Below are 19516 nucleotides of genomic sequence, written 5' to 3' on the forward strand. Positions count from 1 at the left end.
TGTCTAACTTGAAATTAACAATGATACATGCTTTATTCATACAAATAACTTGTGGTAGAGATCTTTAAAATCTGCAATTATGTAACAAAATAGATATCAATTTGGTATAATGTATACTGTTAACTAGTATTAACAATAATAACGTAATACTCAATAACTTCTTATATGCCTACACTTAATCTTGCATTACTATATCAATTTCAGTAGAATATTGAAATAATTTTTCTTTTCATTTAATATATTTAACCAGAGAAATTGAAACAGAAATAAAAAATGTGAGGAATTGAAATAAGTCATTTTTTTAATAAAATGTAAAATTCTCTGGACTTATTTTGCTAAAATTCCACAAAAGACTAAAAAGGAAATAATTTAACTATATCATGTTCTCATAATTTTGGTATCAAAAATAAATGAAGCAATCAATTCCTTAACTTTTAAAAAAATAAAATTGCCTCTAATGTACTTCAATATTTGTCTTATAAAAGGAAAACATAAGAATAAGATAGCATAATTATCTTATAAACCATTTAATTTATATACTACATCATCTTCTCTGTAATTTTTATACCACCATTATTCTTTGGATAACAATTCTGTAAATATCCAGATTGATTTTTAAACTCATATCTATCCCCTTAATAGAACCCCTAAAATAAGATGAATGATTGTTATTTTTCTAATTCTCTGTATTTTATATTTAAATGTAGAATTATTATTTTTCCCCAGAGTCATAAATATGTTTATGTTATAGGAGTAGCTGTATTTAAAATGCATTTAATTAATATTTGAACCACATTCACTCACCTTCCTAGAAAATAGGAAAGGCAGACATAGAATAGTAGGTCTTGCAGTGAAGGGGGCAAGATGGTGTATATCATTCTTCATTAATATTAGAAGATCGTTCTTCATATAAGAATAGATCATTCTTCGTATAATAATATAATCCTTTATTAAAGGTTATACTTCCTTCTAAACTCAAAATTTAGTTTAGAGTTCTAAATTTCTAAATTTTGAGTTTAGAAGGAGGTATAACTCTTAATAAATAGAAAGCACAGAAAAATGATGAAATAAGATATCAACCTAGTTATGTGTAAGTGCATTGAATTCACTAATAAGGATTATAATTCAAATTTGAAGTTAACAAAGATAAAATACTATGTGACATTTATAAGAAACACTTTTGGTGAAATTAATTGTTAAAATTAAAGGACTAGACAAAATAGTGCCAGCAAATGCAATGAATACAAAGAGTGGAATTGGAAGAATATTGTGAGGTCAAGTGGAATGTATCATGGAGCACTGATCAGAGTCAGAGAGGAGCTAGGTAGTGAAACTGTCTTACCTCTAAGGATATGCTAGAACTAAGGAGCGTAAATGCACTGAACAATATAGAACCTGAGTTCTAATATTAAAGCTAAAGAGGCTGATGGAAAATATTGCTGTAGACACTTCAATGCTCATTCAGAAAGAATGCTACAAGAAAAAGCCACAGAAAGTTGGAAATTAAAACTAACAAATCAGTGTATTAGATAAATTTTCAAGTTTTAGTCATTGAATGATACTAATTTGTTTGTATATGTCCAGGGAATATTGACAAAAAGTGATCAGATTCTGGAAGATAAAGACAATTACATAGAAAGGCTATATTACTTGATAATAATGCTCAAGAATTGAAAGTGAATAATAAGGGGTTGGGGATTTAGCCCAGTTGGTAGAATGTTTGCCTAAAACCCTGGGTTTGATCTCCAGCACCACACACACACACACACACACACACACACACACACACACAGACAACAACAAACAAACAAACAAAAAAAAAACAAATTGAATAATAAAATAATAGCAAAAAAATAATAAAACGAGAAAACATACTTCTGGATATCTACTGAATTATAAGCAAAAAGAAATTGCATACAATTTAGAATGCAAATAAAAAGGAACATTTTATAATAAAAACTGAATCCAGATGAAATCTAAATTTTATTATTTAAAAAGTAAGACAAAATTTAAAGGAATGTAGTGCTTATTTTGGGAAATATTATAAAGAGCCAAATAAAGTTTTAAAAATCAACAAAATGAAATGATAAAAGTAAATTCAGCTGGGTGCAGAGGCACACGCCTGTAATCCCAGCTGTTCAGGAGGCTGAGACGGGAGGATAACAAGTTCAAAACCAGTCTCAGCAAAAAGTGAGGTGCTAAGCAACTCAGTAAGACCTTGTTTCTAAATAAAATACAAAATAAGACTGGGGATGTGGCTCAGTGGTCCGGTGCCCTTGAGTTTAAACCCCCGCTCCAAAAAAAAAGTAAATTCAAAGAAAAGGTAATGCAAAATAAAATAGAAGAGATAAATAAATGGCATAGAAAAGTAAATAAACAGAATGGGTAAATATATGAATTTTTTTATTAAACGCCAGAAGATAATACCAAGCTTTTCTAGGTGAGAAGCTCTGCTACACCTGAGGAAAATGGAGAGGATTTGGCTTTCACTTTGGTTTTCCTGTAATATAAATTCAGAAGTCATCACCTACAGTGCTGGGCTGTGGTTCAGTGATGAAGGCTTAGAGGTTTGGGGCCCTGGTAGGATCCCCAGTCCTGCAGTACTAACAAAAGTCACCTCAAATAACGTATCTTCATCACAGGGAAGCTAAATGCTTTAGTAAAGCTTTTTTCCAAATATATGTGGTAACTGTTGAATATTTGTTTTTCAGAAAGATTAGCTTCTTTGTATTATTGTATGCAGAATTACTTGAAGACTGATATAGGATTTTAGTTCATTATTCTTTTAATAAGTTCTTGCATCCAGGTTGAAAGAAAGGAAAAGAAACGAGTCAAAACATAAACCAAAAGAAATTGCCATGTAATGAAAGCCCTATCCCAAAACCCTGCAATGGGGGCTTTGGAACTACAGTGAAATAGAGAATATTATCCTTCAGAAACATTCTCAACTTTTTCAGTCACTTTCAGACTGAAGTAGCTGAGTAACATGTAGAGAAATAATTTGAAAATATTGGGTAGATAGCATCATTTTGGAGATCAATATTGCCAATTTTAAGTGTTCATAAGGCTATAAAATAAAAATGTCAGTTGCTCTGTGTTTCAGTTAGAGTCCAGATGGGATATAGAGAGTCTACACACACACACACACAAAAAAAAAGTTAACTGAAGAGAATTGAATTAAGGAACCCTTTGTACAGGAATGGGCGAGATTAAGGGAACACAGTGAATGTTGAGATACACGGGGTGTAGCAATGACCAAAACAATAAAAGCCCTCACCACCCTCACACGTGAAGGAGAGTGGAGGGACCACTGGTACCCACAGAGCTGAGAAGCATGGAGGCAGCAGGAGAAGGACTCTCCTAACCTTCTTCTCTCCTGCCCCCTAGTTTCCTTTCTAGGCCTCCTACTGGCCAAACCCAAGCAGAGGCCAGAGAGCAGGGCATCGTTGCTAAGAGGATGGCCAGACAGTGAAATGCCAAGTGAAGCGGTCAATCAGCATGAATCTCTGCTAAATAGTAGAAGCATGCACCATGTGTGTCCTTGTCTGGAGGCATAGCAAGTAGATACGCAGGGGCTCCTTGACACTCTCCATCTAATTAGAGAAAGCGCATCAGATGCTGCTGGTCCCTTGTGATTATTCAATCAGTGGCTTCATTAAGCTCGAATAGTCATGAACTAGATAATGCTAAATCAGGCCTGGCACCCTGCCCTTGAGAACCAGTCCCTTAATCCTAACTCAGAAGGGACTCAAACAATGCTAAATACGTCTAAATCAAGCCCGAAAAGAAAATACTAAAAGGGAAAGCAATCTCAATCCCTAAGCACATAGTACTTAATTTGTTGTGTTTAAAGCTTTTACAGTTCTTCTTTCTGAGGTTCGGTTAAAATAAATTTTGAAGCATAGTAACCCTGTCTTCTTGACCCTGAGGCAAGTGCTCTGCCATCCTGACTTTATGGGGTCGTACACCTATAAAGGTTTTGCTGTACTTTAGTGTTTTTTAAAAATGCCATCCTAACAGAATGTAAATCGTGTATACAGCCGTTGGCTTCCAACACTTTTTCATGACTGCCGGCTGCGTAATTTCAATTCTAATTCTAAATATGTGTCACCGAGTCACTAGGAGAATGTTTTCAGAAATTGCAGTTGTTTTACTGAAACAAAACAAAGCCCACACATCAGCAACAAAGACAATTTACTGGCAGAACTTACACCCATCAGCTTCTCACATAATGCACAGGTTGGCCTCACCTGACACGGACCAAATAATTTATTTAAATTCAGAGATAAGCATGATTGCATTTTGACCAATAATTAACACATGATTATCAACAGTCAAAAATCAGAAATACAGAAAAATCAGAAATATGAAGAACAGCTTGGGAAAAAGGACTTACATATTTAGCCAGAAATGTGTTTAATATTATATTTCAAATGCTAATTATTTCTGTCTATGGCATATTAATAAATTGAAGTTCAACCATATTTTAGATAATTTTATCATTCAACAGGAAGAAAATCTTGGAAGCTTACATGTTCTAAACATTATGATAAAAACCTACATTGTTTTGATTTTTAAACCAGCATTTATTTTTAAATCAGGAATCAATTATATAGGTTATCATTTGAGCAGGTGGAATCCAAATAGAATAATCATATGTAATTTGGTAGAAGCAAATATATTATTCACTGTGGATTTACAGACTATCATTTTCATTTAATTATTGGGAATATACTTAGTTCACAAGAGACTCTGAAAGATCAGGTTATTAAAGTGCTATAAAATATTACTCTATATATCCCTATGTAATAAAAATATTGAAAGTGAGAGACCTTCTGTGAAGTGCCTGTTTTCATAATTCCTGCAAAGTGTAACACCAAAGGATGCAGAAGTAGTCTAGGTGTATAAAATTTTTATAAAAATTATAGTAATCAAAATGAGAAGTGTATAAATCAAATTGGTCAAAATATAGAAATCATGGTCAGGGGAAATGGGCTGCTTTGTTTGCTTTGATTTCTGTTGTGTTAGAAGCTGTGTTCTCACATCGACCCAGTAGGATGGAAAACCTCTGAAAAGGGGTAGAAGGCCTAGATTCAAGTTCCCTCACTCCCTGAGTAGCCATAGACTGTCACCTGACCTCTGGCGAGCCTTCATCCTGGAACTGTGTCTATTTGAGTTAATTGTCCAATCCTCGGATCACTCCTTCCATTTGAAATCAGTTTATCATATGCTTCCATCCAGGCATGTAAAATCCAAACCTGATGGTAGTCCTTCCAGAATTTGGTCACCATATCCAGGTCTAGGGTTGCCCATGGCTTCATTCACCCACTTGATTCTGTTGCAATTCACTGGTATTTACTTGTGCAGCCACCTTTGCTGTTTGACGCCAATGGGAAGTTAGTGGTGGTGGTGGGGGGAGTGGAAGTCATGAGCAAAATCACAGAGAAAACACAAAGATAGCTCATAGAAAGAAATAAAACCTTTCAGGAACCTGTAATTATCTTCTTTCAGATAGTGTCTCTACTTGGTTTTCAGCTAATGCTCAATTTCTTTTTACTTAGATTTAACTTAGATTTCCTTCTATCACAGAGACATTTAAGAAGCATGTTATTCTATCACAGAGACATTTAAGAAGCATGTTATACTTTCTCTAAAGAGGTCACCAGCTCAGGAGCAGAACTGGAAGTTGAAGGGATAGGCAAAGGCATACAGGAGAAGGAGCTCCTTATCCATTGCCTACACAAGAGAGAGTTATGCAAAGTTCCCATTAAACACCTCAGCTGGGGTTAAGCCCCAAAATTAGTCTCTGGTAAAATTTTTCTGGTTTTGAAATTGCATAGGCACCATAGATGCCCAGCACATAAATGTGAGGAGGTACCTCAGACTCTTTCAGGGACCCTCAACGTCAAAGGATCTTCACAATATTGAGGTTACTAATCTCTTCTTGCTTTTTCTCAAGCAAATGCTCAGGTGTGTTTGTTGAGAGAACCCGTGGTGTGTGACAGCACCGGTGCTCTCTGACAGTTAAGGAAACGTGCTGCGTGGTGTTCTGTTTTTTTTTTTTTTTTAACTTTTCCAATAAATAGCATTATGTAGAACTCACATTGATAAAAGCTCTCAGGATCTTCAATAATTGTTAAGAGTACAAAAGAATTATAAGACAGGGAAGTTTGAGGATCACTAGGGTAAACATCAAAGGGCCAAGAAAGTCTTCATTGTAAAAAGATGTATGTCCAAGACACATAAATAAAATGTGATTAAGTGCACAAGCAAGTCATGCGGATATGAGGGAGAAAGTGCCCTTCTTGCCCAATCAGCAACTGCTTTGTGAACTCATGTCATCCCATTAATCAACTGTGGCATTTGCTAAAGTTAGCTTCTAAGTTTTTTTTTTCTCTTCAAGACAGATTTATGTTACTTCTCTATTTCTCCCAACAATGATTGATAATGAGAAATAAGTATCTACCTTCATCAGCTCATTAATTTACAAAGAAATATATAAAGATTTTTCTTCTCTGTGCGATGTTAATTCTTTAATGATCAATAATCTGGAGACAAATCTTTATAAGGAAATAGTTGGGAAACTGGAGTAACTCTAAAAACATTATTTGTTATATTATCACCTACAACCCTATGAGAGTCCGTAAGACTCTTCAGTTACACATTTTGAACTATAAAGTTATACATTTGACATTTGTCTTTTCTGGTAACTGCCATTTTGCTCAGTTTCCCCCACTGAATATAGATCTAAAGAAACAGTGAGATGCTACATATTGTCAGCACATGAACAATCTTAACTCTGTTCATTTCAAATAGTCAAACTTGAAAAAGCATACTAATTAAGTCAATAGCATTGGTTGAATCTAAATCAATTTAAAATCCAAATGGGTGATTCTGTGTTCCTGGGACCATTAAAGTTTTAATTTTCACCTAAAGCATTATGCATGGAAAGCAACTGATCAGATGAAATAGGTATTCTGGAGACAGAGACATAGAAATGAAATTTAAGAGCACACCTGCTCAGAGAACAGCCACGTTGACCGTAAGCTTCCTCGCATAACAAGCCCCTTGAGCTTTCCCCTCAGTTAATTTTTGGAATCCTAGATGGCTGCACCTCGATTTTCAGGCAGCCTCCTCAGTGGAACTCCTGCAAATGAGCTTTATAAGTTACTAATGAAGCTCAGGAGAAAACAACTAGCTTACCACCACCAGCCACCTCTTATTCCAAGTAAGTTTATAAATTGACGAGTTCTTCCAGAATCCATAAAAAAGAAACTGCTGCCATAAATGAAGCTGATTAGTGGCACAGTTTAAGCACAGTCTGTATTTTTTTTACCCTTCAGAGTGAATTTGTGGTTAGATAGGACTAAAGTGCTCTGAACAGATTTAAGTTTGTCCGTAATCTTACAAATAATCAACAGTTTTTCTCATTGATTTTGTAATTTATAATAACTGCTTCGATACAATCACCACAACTTATTTCCTTTATCCTTACCTAGCATCGTCTATGAAATATACTCCCTTTCTGTGTATTTGACGTTACTCAAATAATTTACTCTCATTTAAAAAAATAATAATAAGCTTCAAATCATTTTTAACCTTCCACGAAGAGCAGGTAGCAAGAGGGTAGCAATGAATGTAAATTGCTCGTCAGTGATAGAGGTGTGTGGATCCTGGTATGCTCATTTTTCATGGCCTACGTAAAAATGTTTTTAAATCATTTTGAAAAAATCAATTTAACCTAAGACTAAATAATGTAATGTACTTCCTAATGGCATAAATTTAACCAAAGCTGCTCTTTGAGATGTCAGTCCTGAACATGTGCCTCTCAATCTGTATGTTTAGATTCTTTTCATTATCCTGAATTAAGGTCCTCATAAACATCCCTTTGGTTCCTAATCAAGATGCTACCCAACTCTACTACCTGATTTTGTTGTTGTTGGGGGCTTCTTGTTGGTGCTAAAATAATCCACTAGACGTCCCCTTATTCTTATGGCCCTGGCTTCCTCTACTGATGATTCTGATGTCTATACCTCTGCCCTAAAGTTTCATTTACTTAGAATCAAATCAAATGGATCTGCTTTCATCCTCTTATAATCATAATTTCTGGAAATTTACTGAAGATCTAGAGAGACAAAGCATGTCAACTTCTTTTAGACCCAGTATTAAAGTCCAGTAGGGTTCCTTTCTAATAACAGTGCATGCGTCTTCTCCTCCAACTTCATCCCTGAAGAAGTAAGCCTGTCCGTCCCTGGACATCAAGTGCCCACACGCACACCTCTGGCCACTTACTACTCTGAAAGCACAGATGTGCTCTTTCATTTCCTATTAATCATGTTCAGGACTGATGTCCAACTTAAGGAGACCAGAATCGGCAAGTCTGAGCAAACCCCTGAAGATGTGCAGAAACAGAAGCCATGCCTTGCCCGCATGCTGTCTGCTGCGTTATCTGAAAACAAGTCCCTCTGGGTGGCAGAAAACTCTGGGCACCACTGCAGTGTGAATGGGTCCCCCTTCCAGAAATGAGACACTTCCACTCTCCTTTCCTCAGTGACTGCAGCTTTTCTTTCCCTGCACAGCAAGAAATTCCTGATCTCTAGGCGCTCCTGCCTCTGAACACACTGTTCTTCTGTTCTGTTCCTTACATGTCTATCACCTCTGCTTTCATCCTCTTTTCTTCCTCCCCAATTTCCTGTTGCCCTGTAATGCTGTGCACAGGGCCTCTGTTCAACAGTTTAAATTCCTTGGAGTCTGGTCTTTCAGAGTGTTAAGGTAACATGGCAGGGGAGAGTTCATTTTCCCTAGGCAATCAAGCATCAGGACAGGCTGCCTGGAGGTAGTGACATTTAAAAAAAACACCTCAAGTTTGGGAATGAGTTTTGACATTTTCAGAGAAAGAAATTTCAGACTAGGGGAATAGGAAAATCTTTCAATGGATTCCAAAAGAGTTTAATTTTTCATTGCTTGGCTCTGACACTAGGTGCTTGTTTGTTTGTTCTATTTTTACCGAAAGCAGGCCATTTTAATGAACCATGTCTCCTTTGCAAATTGAAAGCTTAAAGAATATTGAAAGTAAACAGTAAGTGATGTATGGGATGATGCTTTAACAAGATTTTCAGGAAAAACAAATCCCAATCAAGGTTTTATTATTATCAGACCACGTGGCTATGTAATTAGATAAGTAGATGATAATAATAATAACTGACATTCACATTGGAATTTATATTTTTCCAAAAGCTTTCACAGCCATTATCTCATTTAGGTGCTCAAATGTAGAGATATTAAAATGTGCAGGGACAGAATAATGTTAAGGACATGCAATCTGAAGGCCAGACTGCAGTGTTTGAACCCTGTGCCCACCACTAACTGTGATCTCAGCTAGAGGGACCCTCAGTGCCTCCAGCATCAAAAGGAATGGCAGTCCCTTCTGCACTGGGATGTGTTAAAAGTCAACAAGGTAGGAGTTTCCCAGGACAGTCCCTGAACTTAGTAAGCACTCCGTCCCTGTTGGCAGGTTTTACTGTGACCTCCACCACTATGGTCATTACCCTCTCTGCCTACATGAACCTGAAGGAGGACTAGGGCCCAGGTCTGCAAGCATCTAGTCCTGGTTTATATGTTTTTTATCCCCAACACACACCAGTCACTTCATTAGCATGACCATGACTTAAAAATGCCACATTGGAGGCATGGGGCATTTTCTGTATTATTACGCAGTGTGTCTTTTTATTACACTTTACTGTATTCTGGGACAGAAACTGAGGTAAAGCCAGCAAGAATTAATACTTCAGATAAAGTCTGTTTTTAAACCTGTGCAAACAGATCCAGTGCACATGGTCATGGAAACTAAAATATCTAGTTAATTGGATCAAAAGAAACTGTGTATTATAATTTCTTTGTTTATATGACCTATAAGTGGGTCTGGATTTTTAGGTAAAAATTAGTATTTGGCCTCTACATTCATTGAAGTCAACTTTGTTCCCGTGGTGGTAGACAGCAAGCTCCCCAGCTAGCACCTGAAATCTCCAAGCAGCAGTTTGCTGGGAAAGAACCGTAATCTGAGGTGTGATGAGTTCTTCTATGAACAAGAGGTCCTCCATTCAAGAAATACTTTTTCAGCCCTAACATGTTATTGTGTTTATATTTGTGACTTCAATAAATAGTGCTTGACCTTAGACAACAACTCCTGGACTTGGAGACAGAAGACCAAGATCTAAGTCTCATCTTTAAACTATCACATGTACAACAGCAGCTGATAGCTTAACCTCTCTTTGCCTCTGTTTATACTTGTAGGGTTAATGAAAAAGATAAAAGTATAATTTTGTTTGCAAGTTGTTGTGTGTTCTCTAGTCAGCTACTGTATTTGAACACCTATTGAGGCCAAAATATTTTATTAGAGATCCTTTTCAGTGGGGGGAAATATCACGGTGGTATTCACCTGTGATCCCAAGTAGTCTGGAAACTAAGGTAGGAGGATCTCAAGTTGGAGGCCAACTTCAGCAAGGTAGCAACAACCTGTCTCAAAATAAAACACTTACCTAGCATCACGAGCACCTGGGTTCAATTTCCAGTACATCAAATAAACAGTTTTTAAAAGGGTACTTTGCCCAGCAGCTCAGGAGGCTGAGGCAGGAGGATCCTGAGTTCAAAGCTATCCTTAGCAATTTAGTGAGACACTAGGCAACTCCAAGAGACCCTGTCTCTAAATAAAATACAAAAGTATTTTTTAAAAATAAAAAAGGACCAAGAATATGGCTTAGTGGTTGAGTACTCTTGGGTTCAAAATCCCTGGTACCAAATAATAATAATAATTAATAAAAAAGTACTTTGTTTCATGTATGTTCTTAAGTTAGTAGGATCAACTGTGTAGTTTCCTTGAGATCTTTCCTCTGCTCAGTTGGAGATAGTGAGTTTTCATCAGACCTAGGACAGAAGAGTATCCTAAGCATTATCACTTTGTCTGTAAGTGGCGTAACCTCCTCTCCTTTAAAAGGTCAGTCTTTCTGAACAGGTCCCTGGGCTCAGGTACAAGGACTCTGCAGTGATGGGATAAGTCCAGGATGGTCAGCAAAGTCTCTGCAACCCCTCAGATCAATGTTCTGAAGATGTACGTGCCAGAACATGGCTCCGCCTTCTCCCACCTAGAAGGGCTTCATGACTCACTGTAGCTCACAGTTCAGGTTTCTCTGGAAGCAACCAATTGCACTAAGACCACATGTCCTTTCCCCAGCTGGAATCTGAACACCCAGCCTCTCCCTCTTCCCTACTACATCTTCCACATTAGCCATTTCCAGCTCCAACAGCCTGATTTACCTCTAGCTCAAGCAAAGAACTGATGTAAACTCGAAAGTTCTGAAGAAAAAACAAAGACAGAAACTATAAATGCTTTTAAAATCTTTGGCACATTTGTATTTTCTACCTCAATGCACAATAATGTCGATAAAACTAATTGAGAGTTAGTAATATGCAAATTTTACTCCCATTATAAAGTAATTAAGAACTGTCCTATTGTTTTAACCTTTTTTCATATTTTCGTACATCTATGCTTTTCAAAACTGGAATGAATAAGTAGAGTTGAATCAGTACCTAGTGAGCAGTGGAAAGAATCTTTCTCAAACTCACCCGCGGCTTGGCTATTGTCCCTGCGGTTCTGTCCTTGCCAGGTGATGTCAGTGTTGTAAAATGATGATCTATTGCTCATTTTCGAAATTACCTTTGTCAGAGCACATCTAGACTTCAGCACTTGAGATGTTTGAGCAAAATAATGAAATAGAGAATCTTGGTTTGTTTTCATTGAGTATTGATTAAACACACAGCTGATTCTACAATAGACGATCAGATTTGATTATTCCATGACATATTTTTTAGAAGCAAATTACTTTAATTGAATTTTTTTTTTTGAAAAGGGACTTTACATTGTTATCTAAAACTCCTGCCATGCATCATTGGTAGGTTTCTGGAGATAATTGTTTGAACCTATTTAGAATATACAGAATTATTTTGCTTGCTAACTACATATCAAGAAAGTCCATCAGAATAAATTCACAATCTTGTCGAAAGGCAAATAATTAGGCATGCACCTATTTTCCTTTATAGACTCCGTTAAAATACATAAAATTAAAGATCATATTTTACTTCATCTTATCAACTTTTGTGAAGTCTGTGTACTGCTGCGTGTCTGCTGTAACCTTCATTGCCTTTGAGATGCATTATTGTGGGGAAGATGGCGTGGCCAGTACAGAATATTATGTCCTCAGTGGACTGTCCTGAAAGAAATAGCCCATGTAAATCACAGTGGGAAGCTGCCCATTAGCAGGTACAATGGTGACCATCAACCTGAAATGGCCTTTGCTCTTCACCATAGCTCACTCTTCTCCATTAGGATGTGACCTTCAGCAGGGACCAAGGGTAGCACCCGTGGCCAAAATCCATCACCACCCTGCCAAGACTGACTTCCTCCTCTTCCCTATGGGTAGTCCTCATGTGCCACGGTCCTCAACAGTGTCCCCTCCCTTGACTCCCAAAGGCTCTCCCATATCTCAGCAGATACATTGCCAGGACCTTTAGAGAACTCCCCTTGCTGCTGAGCCTGTCAGCTTCCACTGCAGCGAGGGAGACATGTCCCTGGCATCCAGAATGAGATTCTGAATGCATCTCTCTCCAGAGACTTGTGTATCTGACCATTAGGTCTGTAATACCTTCAATATGCATTAAATGGTTTTTGTACAGACTATTGGAAACTTAACCATCTGGTATATCCTATTTTCTTGGGACTATATGCTTTAAATTAAAAGAATTATAGCTGCACTTTTTTTATGCCCTTTATGATGAAGTTGGAGATGAATGGAAACATTTCTGTTTTCTTGTTTGAGTTTTTTTTCCAGAAACTATATCACTTACAAAATACCAAATCTTTTTAATATAAGCTAATTGCCTTATTATTAATATCCAGTGCTTTTAAAAAACAAAGGGTCTATATGTTGTTTAGAAGTTCCACCAGAGAATCAAAAGGAAAAGGAAAGACTTAAATGGCAAAGTTCACGTGCATAAAAACAATGTGTTCTCTTATGCAAGACCAGTCTGTCTCATGTCAAATCTAGGCTGTCACTTACCTTAAAAGGGAATAAATGGAAAATGCTCACACTTATTAGAAATGATGCTACTGTCTAAAACAGACAAAGGAGGGGACCAAGGATGGTTTAATGGGTAGAGGACAGGCGATGTTATATTATTACCATTCATCAAAAATGCACCTTTGCACCATGTTACAAAGAAACATGAGAAAACTCAGGTGGCTTATCACACCCCTCTTACCTCTGCTCCCTCTTAAACACACAATGCAAACTAGCAAGTACGTTTCTGTTCCCCGATGCTCCCTTTAACACCCAAAGTGAGTATTAAATTTGATTTTTGAAAATTTGCCTGAAAAGAAAATGGGTAAACCCTTGCAAGGATCCTATCTAAACAGAGCATAAAAAAATAACACACCATTTCATATGAAATGTAATTAAATTATGAGGCCAGGACCTGATTCTCATTTATTCATCCCTTGTATTATCAACCATGTTAGCGGCACCAATTTTAACACTGTGTCTTCTCTTTGTTCTCCTACTGAGCGTTGCTGTGATGGCAAAGATAACTAGTCATCAGAGATTGTGTGAGATCAGGGTGAATTCTGCATTGTATGAAGAGCTATTAATATTTTAAACACTATCTACCCTTCTGGCAATGAGGTATTACATCACTATTTATACAATGGAATTTGTCACTGATTGGAAGGTTTCAAGTGTTATAGCATCTTGATCATTATCTGGGAGATGTAATTATATTAACACAATTAACATGTACTGAAAGCTAGACTTTTACATTATTTCATATGTTTCATATTGTATGATCCAGAAATAACTACTTGATTAACTAATTTCTCCAATTAGAAGTGTCTCTATGTAGGTCAGGATGAGATCATTTGAAAAATCTACTCCTTTGAGAACTTTTAAACTGCCAAAAAAAAAAAATCTCATTTGTGAGCTGAAGTCGAATTATATGGTCATTTTAGTTCTCAGAATTCAAAGCATAGATGGCTGGAATCATGTGCATGTGATAATTCTAGGCTACTCTCAATAAATAATACATGTCATTTCTGCTTCACTGAGACTGTCACTGACTGCTCTAAATGACTTTCAATGCAGGGCCCAGCCTGCTCTCCCAGAGTGCACTTCAGCTCAATTCCAAACCTGAAGGGTCTTTCCAGTATCCGGCCAGCTACCATAGCAACCAGACTCTGGCCCTGAGTGACACAGCCCCTTCGCAGCTCCCAGCCCGAAGCACTCAAGCCCGAGCTGGGGGCCAGAGCTTCAGCCAGGTAGGTGCCCTTTGCTGTATTGTGTCGGTGGGCTCCTAGGGAACAGGTAGAGATGACGTGTGCAAGGGATGCGGTGACCCAGCTTGCCTTTCAGATATCCCATAACTTAACAGAAGATCCCCTTGGTGCTGTGAATGAAGGAAGGGAGTAGTAAAGTGCACTTGTAAAGTAACACTGGAGATTCAACGTGTCTTCTTTAGGAATATCTGTGAGTTGCTCTTGCATGCTGCATATATTTAGCTGCATGAATATGCAAATGGGCTTTGAGTTGCTGTATCCATGTCTATAGGTAATGGAAGTATAATTTATGCTCTGAATTTGTCAGTGCTCCTTGATAAAAACCCTGAGAATATTTTTTCTCTTTAAAAAAAAAAAAAAAAAAGAATGCAACTATTCTTTGTGGTTAGTCTTCTCAAGGAACACAGTGTAAATGTGTAATCAAGTATACAGAACTATTCTGTAGATAATTGTAATTAGTTTAGGAATAGTTACACTTTGTTGAGTATGGTTTTGAAGTGTTCCCTTAATATTTTCTTTAAGGCATGGGCTTGTTCTTATACTTTGACTGCATAAATTTATTAGCTGCCTTCAAAACCAATGCTTGGTTAAAAAAAAAAAAAAAAAGAAAGAAAGAAAGAAAGAGAAATCAGTACCAACCTGAAAACGATTTCCAGAAAAAATGTATGTGTTGTAATACATATATGTAGCTAATATTTGGGTTTTGATGATTTTGTGGTGCAAGGTATGTTCTATCAATTCATCAGAGTTAATGTATCAGAGGGCTGTCTTTTATATTGCGATTTTAGACTTATTTTCAGTGGCACAATGCACATTTTAAATTCTTTAAAATGTTGGTGGACCTTTATTTTATTCATTTATTCATTTGTAGTGCTGAGAATCAAACCCAGTGCCTCACACATGCTAGGCAAGTGCTCTTCCACTAAGCCACCACCCCAGCCCCAACATAATGCACTGTTAATCTCCGTGCTTTTACTGCTAGAATGAAGGACCCCCCTCCCCAGTCATCTTCTTAGCTGACATTTCTCAGGCACCACCTCTGCCTCTGTCTTACTGGCCCCACTACCCATCACCAGCCCCTGTAACCCCCAGGTCTTTACCTTCTGTGCAAACGTCTTCTTGCTATTCCTCCCTAGGTACTCCCAATGAAACTGAAAGCTGCCTGAGGGCAGAACCTTCTCCATCCTCGTACCAGTAGCCCCTAGCAAGCCTCATGAACACAAGAAGTGTCTGCAGAGAGGCAAGAGGCAAGGAAAATTAAAATAGCCTACTGCAGGCACAGTCACCTGCTCATTAATGTGACATTAACATTATTGAAAACTGTCATTGCATTACAGTTATTAAAGTCAGATGATTGTCTTGGCAATATTGTTAGAAACAGGACTGCCTTCTTCCAGCAATGCCCTTGTCCATGAGTAGCTTTGCCCCTTTTACCTTCTTGTGATGCTAAGCTACAGGAAAGTGGATAAAACACAGTCAACACTGGGACAAAGGCCTGTCCTCCCACCTCACATGAAAAGTGTACTTTAGGGTTTAATCATAGAGTAAAGATCTCAAAAATGTGTATTTGAAGTCACCAGATGCAGCTCAAAGGTGCCAATGAATGTGAATGCTCAGAGAGAGAACTTAAGTTTGAGGCCAAGGTTACTGGTACACTCTCCTACTTGGCAGATGGGTAGTTTGAACAAGTCTGAATATTCCAAACAAGGAGTCAAAATGTACTTGACAAGCAGAGCAGAGAATGTTGCTAAAAATCTGAACTATTTCCATAGCTCCAGGTGGGGATGGCACCATGATTCACTCTAGTTGTGCACAGTAGTGTGAAAGCCATTTTTTTTTTTTTTATGGAGCCCCTGACAGGACCTGTGACTTGAAAGTAATGTCAGAGAAATGTTGAAACAGTAGACCAGAACTTTCACTCCACATTCGGAGTTACGTCCTTGGAAGAAGGGAGGCCATGTCCCACTCAAATAATGTCTGCCTTGTTCTGATCATGGAGTGGTTCTGCGAATCCTGTGATACTTTCTTTCAGGTCATGAGTGGCATGAAGTCTTTCCTTTAAGGCTAGGTTCATTTTTAGAGTGTCTTGTAGTTGTAAAGTGATACAAGGGCTGGTGAAATTCCAATTAATACTAGCAGATGCCCAGCCTAGTGACCAAGGTCAATAGTCAATCAACACAGATGCATTTTTTTATTTTCGTTGCTGTTGTTTAAAAAAAAATGTATTTCAAAAATAAAGCAAATGATTTTCTGACTCTCAAGTCATATCTGAATGCAGTTTCAAAGGAATATCATAAATGTTTGATATTTTTACTTTTTTAAAAGCTCTAGTTTATCCACTATAATAAATGTTTACTGAGGGGCCATCACCAAGCTCTCTGATCAGCCCTGGTGATGCATGTCATCTGTATTGCCCATTGATTCCGTTCCAGGGAAAAACTACAAGTCACAAAAATTGCCATAAAATACTAGTTATCTTGTTTTACTCCCAACTAAGACCCTTAAAAGTGATTCTCAGACTCTAGGAGGAGTTCATAAAGCTGGGTTTGAGGAGAGCAAGTGTTCAGCCCTTCCCACCAGCCCTGTCTGGGAATCAACATGAGCAGTCACAGCTCTCTTTCTCCACACCTGGCTCTCTGCTCAGCCCAGCTGCAGGCTCCTACTGGCTCTGCAGATTACCACTGCATCCCTAGCTTCTTCCTCCAAGTCAAACTGTGCCTTTGTGGGGGCTCCTTAGAGGAGCCTCAATCAAAACAGAGGGGCTCTTCCAGTTATATTCATATATCTCTGGGTTATTCTTTGAAGCATACAAGGTATTTATTGTGTGTCTAATGATGCCGGGAGGCCATATGGTTGGCATGGAATAGCACATTCTAGCAGTAGGGATGGGGGTTCAGAAAATGAACAGAGTGGATGAGCAAACTGCATAGTATGTTAGAAGGTGATAGTTTCTATGGGAAGGAAATAGACATGCAATAAGGTAAGCAAGATTCAAAGGATGAGGTGGAGTGTGACATAATAGGAGACCCCATAGAGAAGATGTTTGGGCAAAGATGTGTGACTCTCTGGGGTACAACAAATGCAGTGGCCACCAAATGAGTAGTCTGGTATGTTGACAAGACAATAAGAAGACTAGAAGAAGGTGTGGGAGTTGGCAGGGTGATGGGAGAGATAGGAGGTCATTGTGAGGGGCTTGGCTTCAACTTGGAGGAAGGTGAGGAGAATTCCGAGTGGAGGAACAGTGTGATCTGCCTCATGCAATAATAGCATTGCTCTGTCTTAGCACATGTCATATCCTAGAGCCACTTGCAGGGAAGTTTATTTCTTCCCATCAGGTTGCCTCAATGCAAAAGCTATTCTCCATATCCCCAGGAACTCACCCAGAGTTCACCAGGTATCCATCAGGTTCCTCCAGCATCTGTCAGATTGTTTATAATTATGCAGCCAGGGTTGTGCAGGAGCAGGTCAGAAGATTAAGAGGTTGGCCATCCTGCAGGTTTTGCTGCTTCTCCTCATGCAAAATGTCCTATGGATTGTGTGCAATTCTGAGTATACAACTTCTGTCATAGAGGAGCCACCCTAAAAAGGTGGGTTTCTCCCCATGTGTACCCACAAAATAGTCTCACCAAGCAGTTCATCCCTCAAAGAAACAAAATACACAAGAAATGTGGGAGTGTACATCTGTAGGCAGAACACTGGAAAAGTAGTACAGGAGCCGCACGATATTTAAACCATTTGCATGTTCTTCAGCAGAAATGAAGTATGGGCACAATTGTAATCCTAGGGAAATGGCCCGCTAGCTGCAGGAAATTGAGAATTGTGTGATAGTTCTCTGAAATAAACCTATGCAATAGTGGATATTCTAGAAAAGCAATAAGCTTTTTGAGAAGCAGAATTGCCATTTCTTTGTGATTTGGCCTCTCCATTTAATGCTGCACTGACTTTTATCTCTTGAAGTCTTCACTTACACTGTATCATAATTATAAATATACCATCTGCTCACTTCTGCCAGAAGCCCATGCATTTGCTGTCGGAACACTGGAATTTGCTTTTTGGTGCACACTTCTCTCAGGTGGAGGTGGACAAGGGGCTGGGGAACCATGTGAATGGTGACAAGGTAGACCTTGGAGACCCACCTGGTGCAGAGGAGGATCCAGTGGCCAGGAAGCATCTACTGCATTGATCCTGGATTGCCAAAGGTTGCAGAGACCACTGCCATAAGGTCACTCCAGTTTGCTTAATGATGAAAGCAGTTGTCCTTAGGTGATACTTTCAGGAGAAAAGTCACCAACAAACTTGGAAAACAAGCTTAGAGAGGTATTTGTAGTATAGAGTGCATATATCATGCAGCATTTAGAGCGGAAATCATGTTGTTTTACATATTTTCCTTGGCATGTTTTTGGGAAATTGGCAGGATATTTTTTAAGCTGTTTTTAAGATGATTACCTATTATAAATCCCCATGCCTTGCTTTACTTGAAAAATCTCTCTTGATTTTCTCTTTTTGGTATATTTAATCTGGCTTTAACAATTGAAACATTCTTATTGCAGGGAGGGTGTGTTTGTGTTTTATTAGAGCATTTCCTCTTCTGAGCAAATATTTGGATTATTAATGCTATACTAAGTGGGCCTCTTTCTGAAACAAAAGTTTTATGTAGTGAATTATTTCAAAGGAAGTTCGAAAGAAAGAAAAAAAAATCAGTATTCCAAGTTGCAAAAAAAATCTATACCACCATGTTTGTACTAGTGCTTAGAGGACTTGGGAAAATGAGTACCTTGCCAATCCCCCGCTGCAGTGGCAGGGAGAGTATTATGTACAAGACCTGTCTCTGGCTCTCCATTCCTCTCTAAGGCAAAAAGGGAGCCAAGAAGGTGGTCTCGGTTGTTATCACCAGCTTTTTAATTGCTCTTTTGGGTCCTTTTACCTGAGATGTTTCCATCTGAGGAAAGGAATTCCCTTCTAGTGCCTGAGGTTTTCAATTAATTGAGTTTAATTTGCTGTGGGCATTGCCTTCCAGTGTCAGTGGGATGGTACCAAAGTGAGCCCAGCCCTTCTTTCCTGATGAACTGATCTCATCATGATGGCTTTGGGGGGATGTGGGAACCACCCATAGATGCTGTCTCTTCTCCTGATGTT

At 38.2% G+C, this 19516-nt stretch overlaps 1 protein-coding gene across 12 annotated transcripts in view; it reads left to right on the plus strand.

Moving 5' to 3' along the window:
• The window catches only part of Ctnnd2 (catenin delta 2), an 849641-nt gene that overhangs the window by 442899 nt on the left and 387226 nt on the right, over positions 1 to 19516 (plus strand). For all 12 annotated transcript variants that reach the window (XM_078018082.1, XM_078018095.1, XM_078018091.1 and 9 more), the window contains one exon: positions 14190 to 14362. In XM_078018082.1, the coding sequence (XP_077874208.1) occupies positions 14190 to 14362 (173 nt within the window). The remainder of the gene's footprint in view (positions 1 to 14189; positions 14363 to 19516) is intronic.

The sequence above is a fragment of the Ictidomys tridecemlineatus genome, chromosome 1 (assembly GCF_052094955.1).
Source record: "Ictidomys tridecemlineatus isolate mIctTri1 chromosome 1, mIctTri1.hap1, whole genome shotgun sequence".
NCBI classification, from domain to species: Eukaryota; Metazoa; Chordata; class Mammalia; order Rodentia; family Sciuridae; genus Ictidomys; species Ictidomys tridecemlineatus.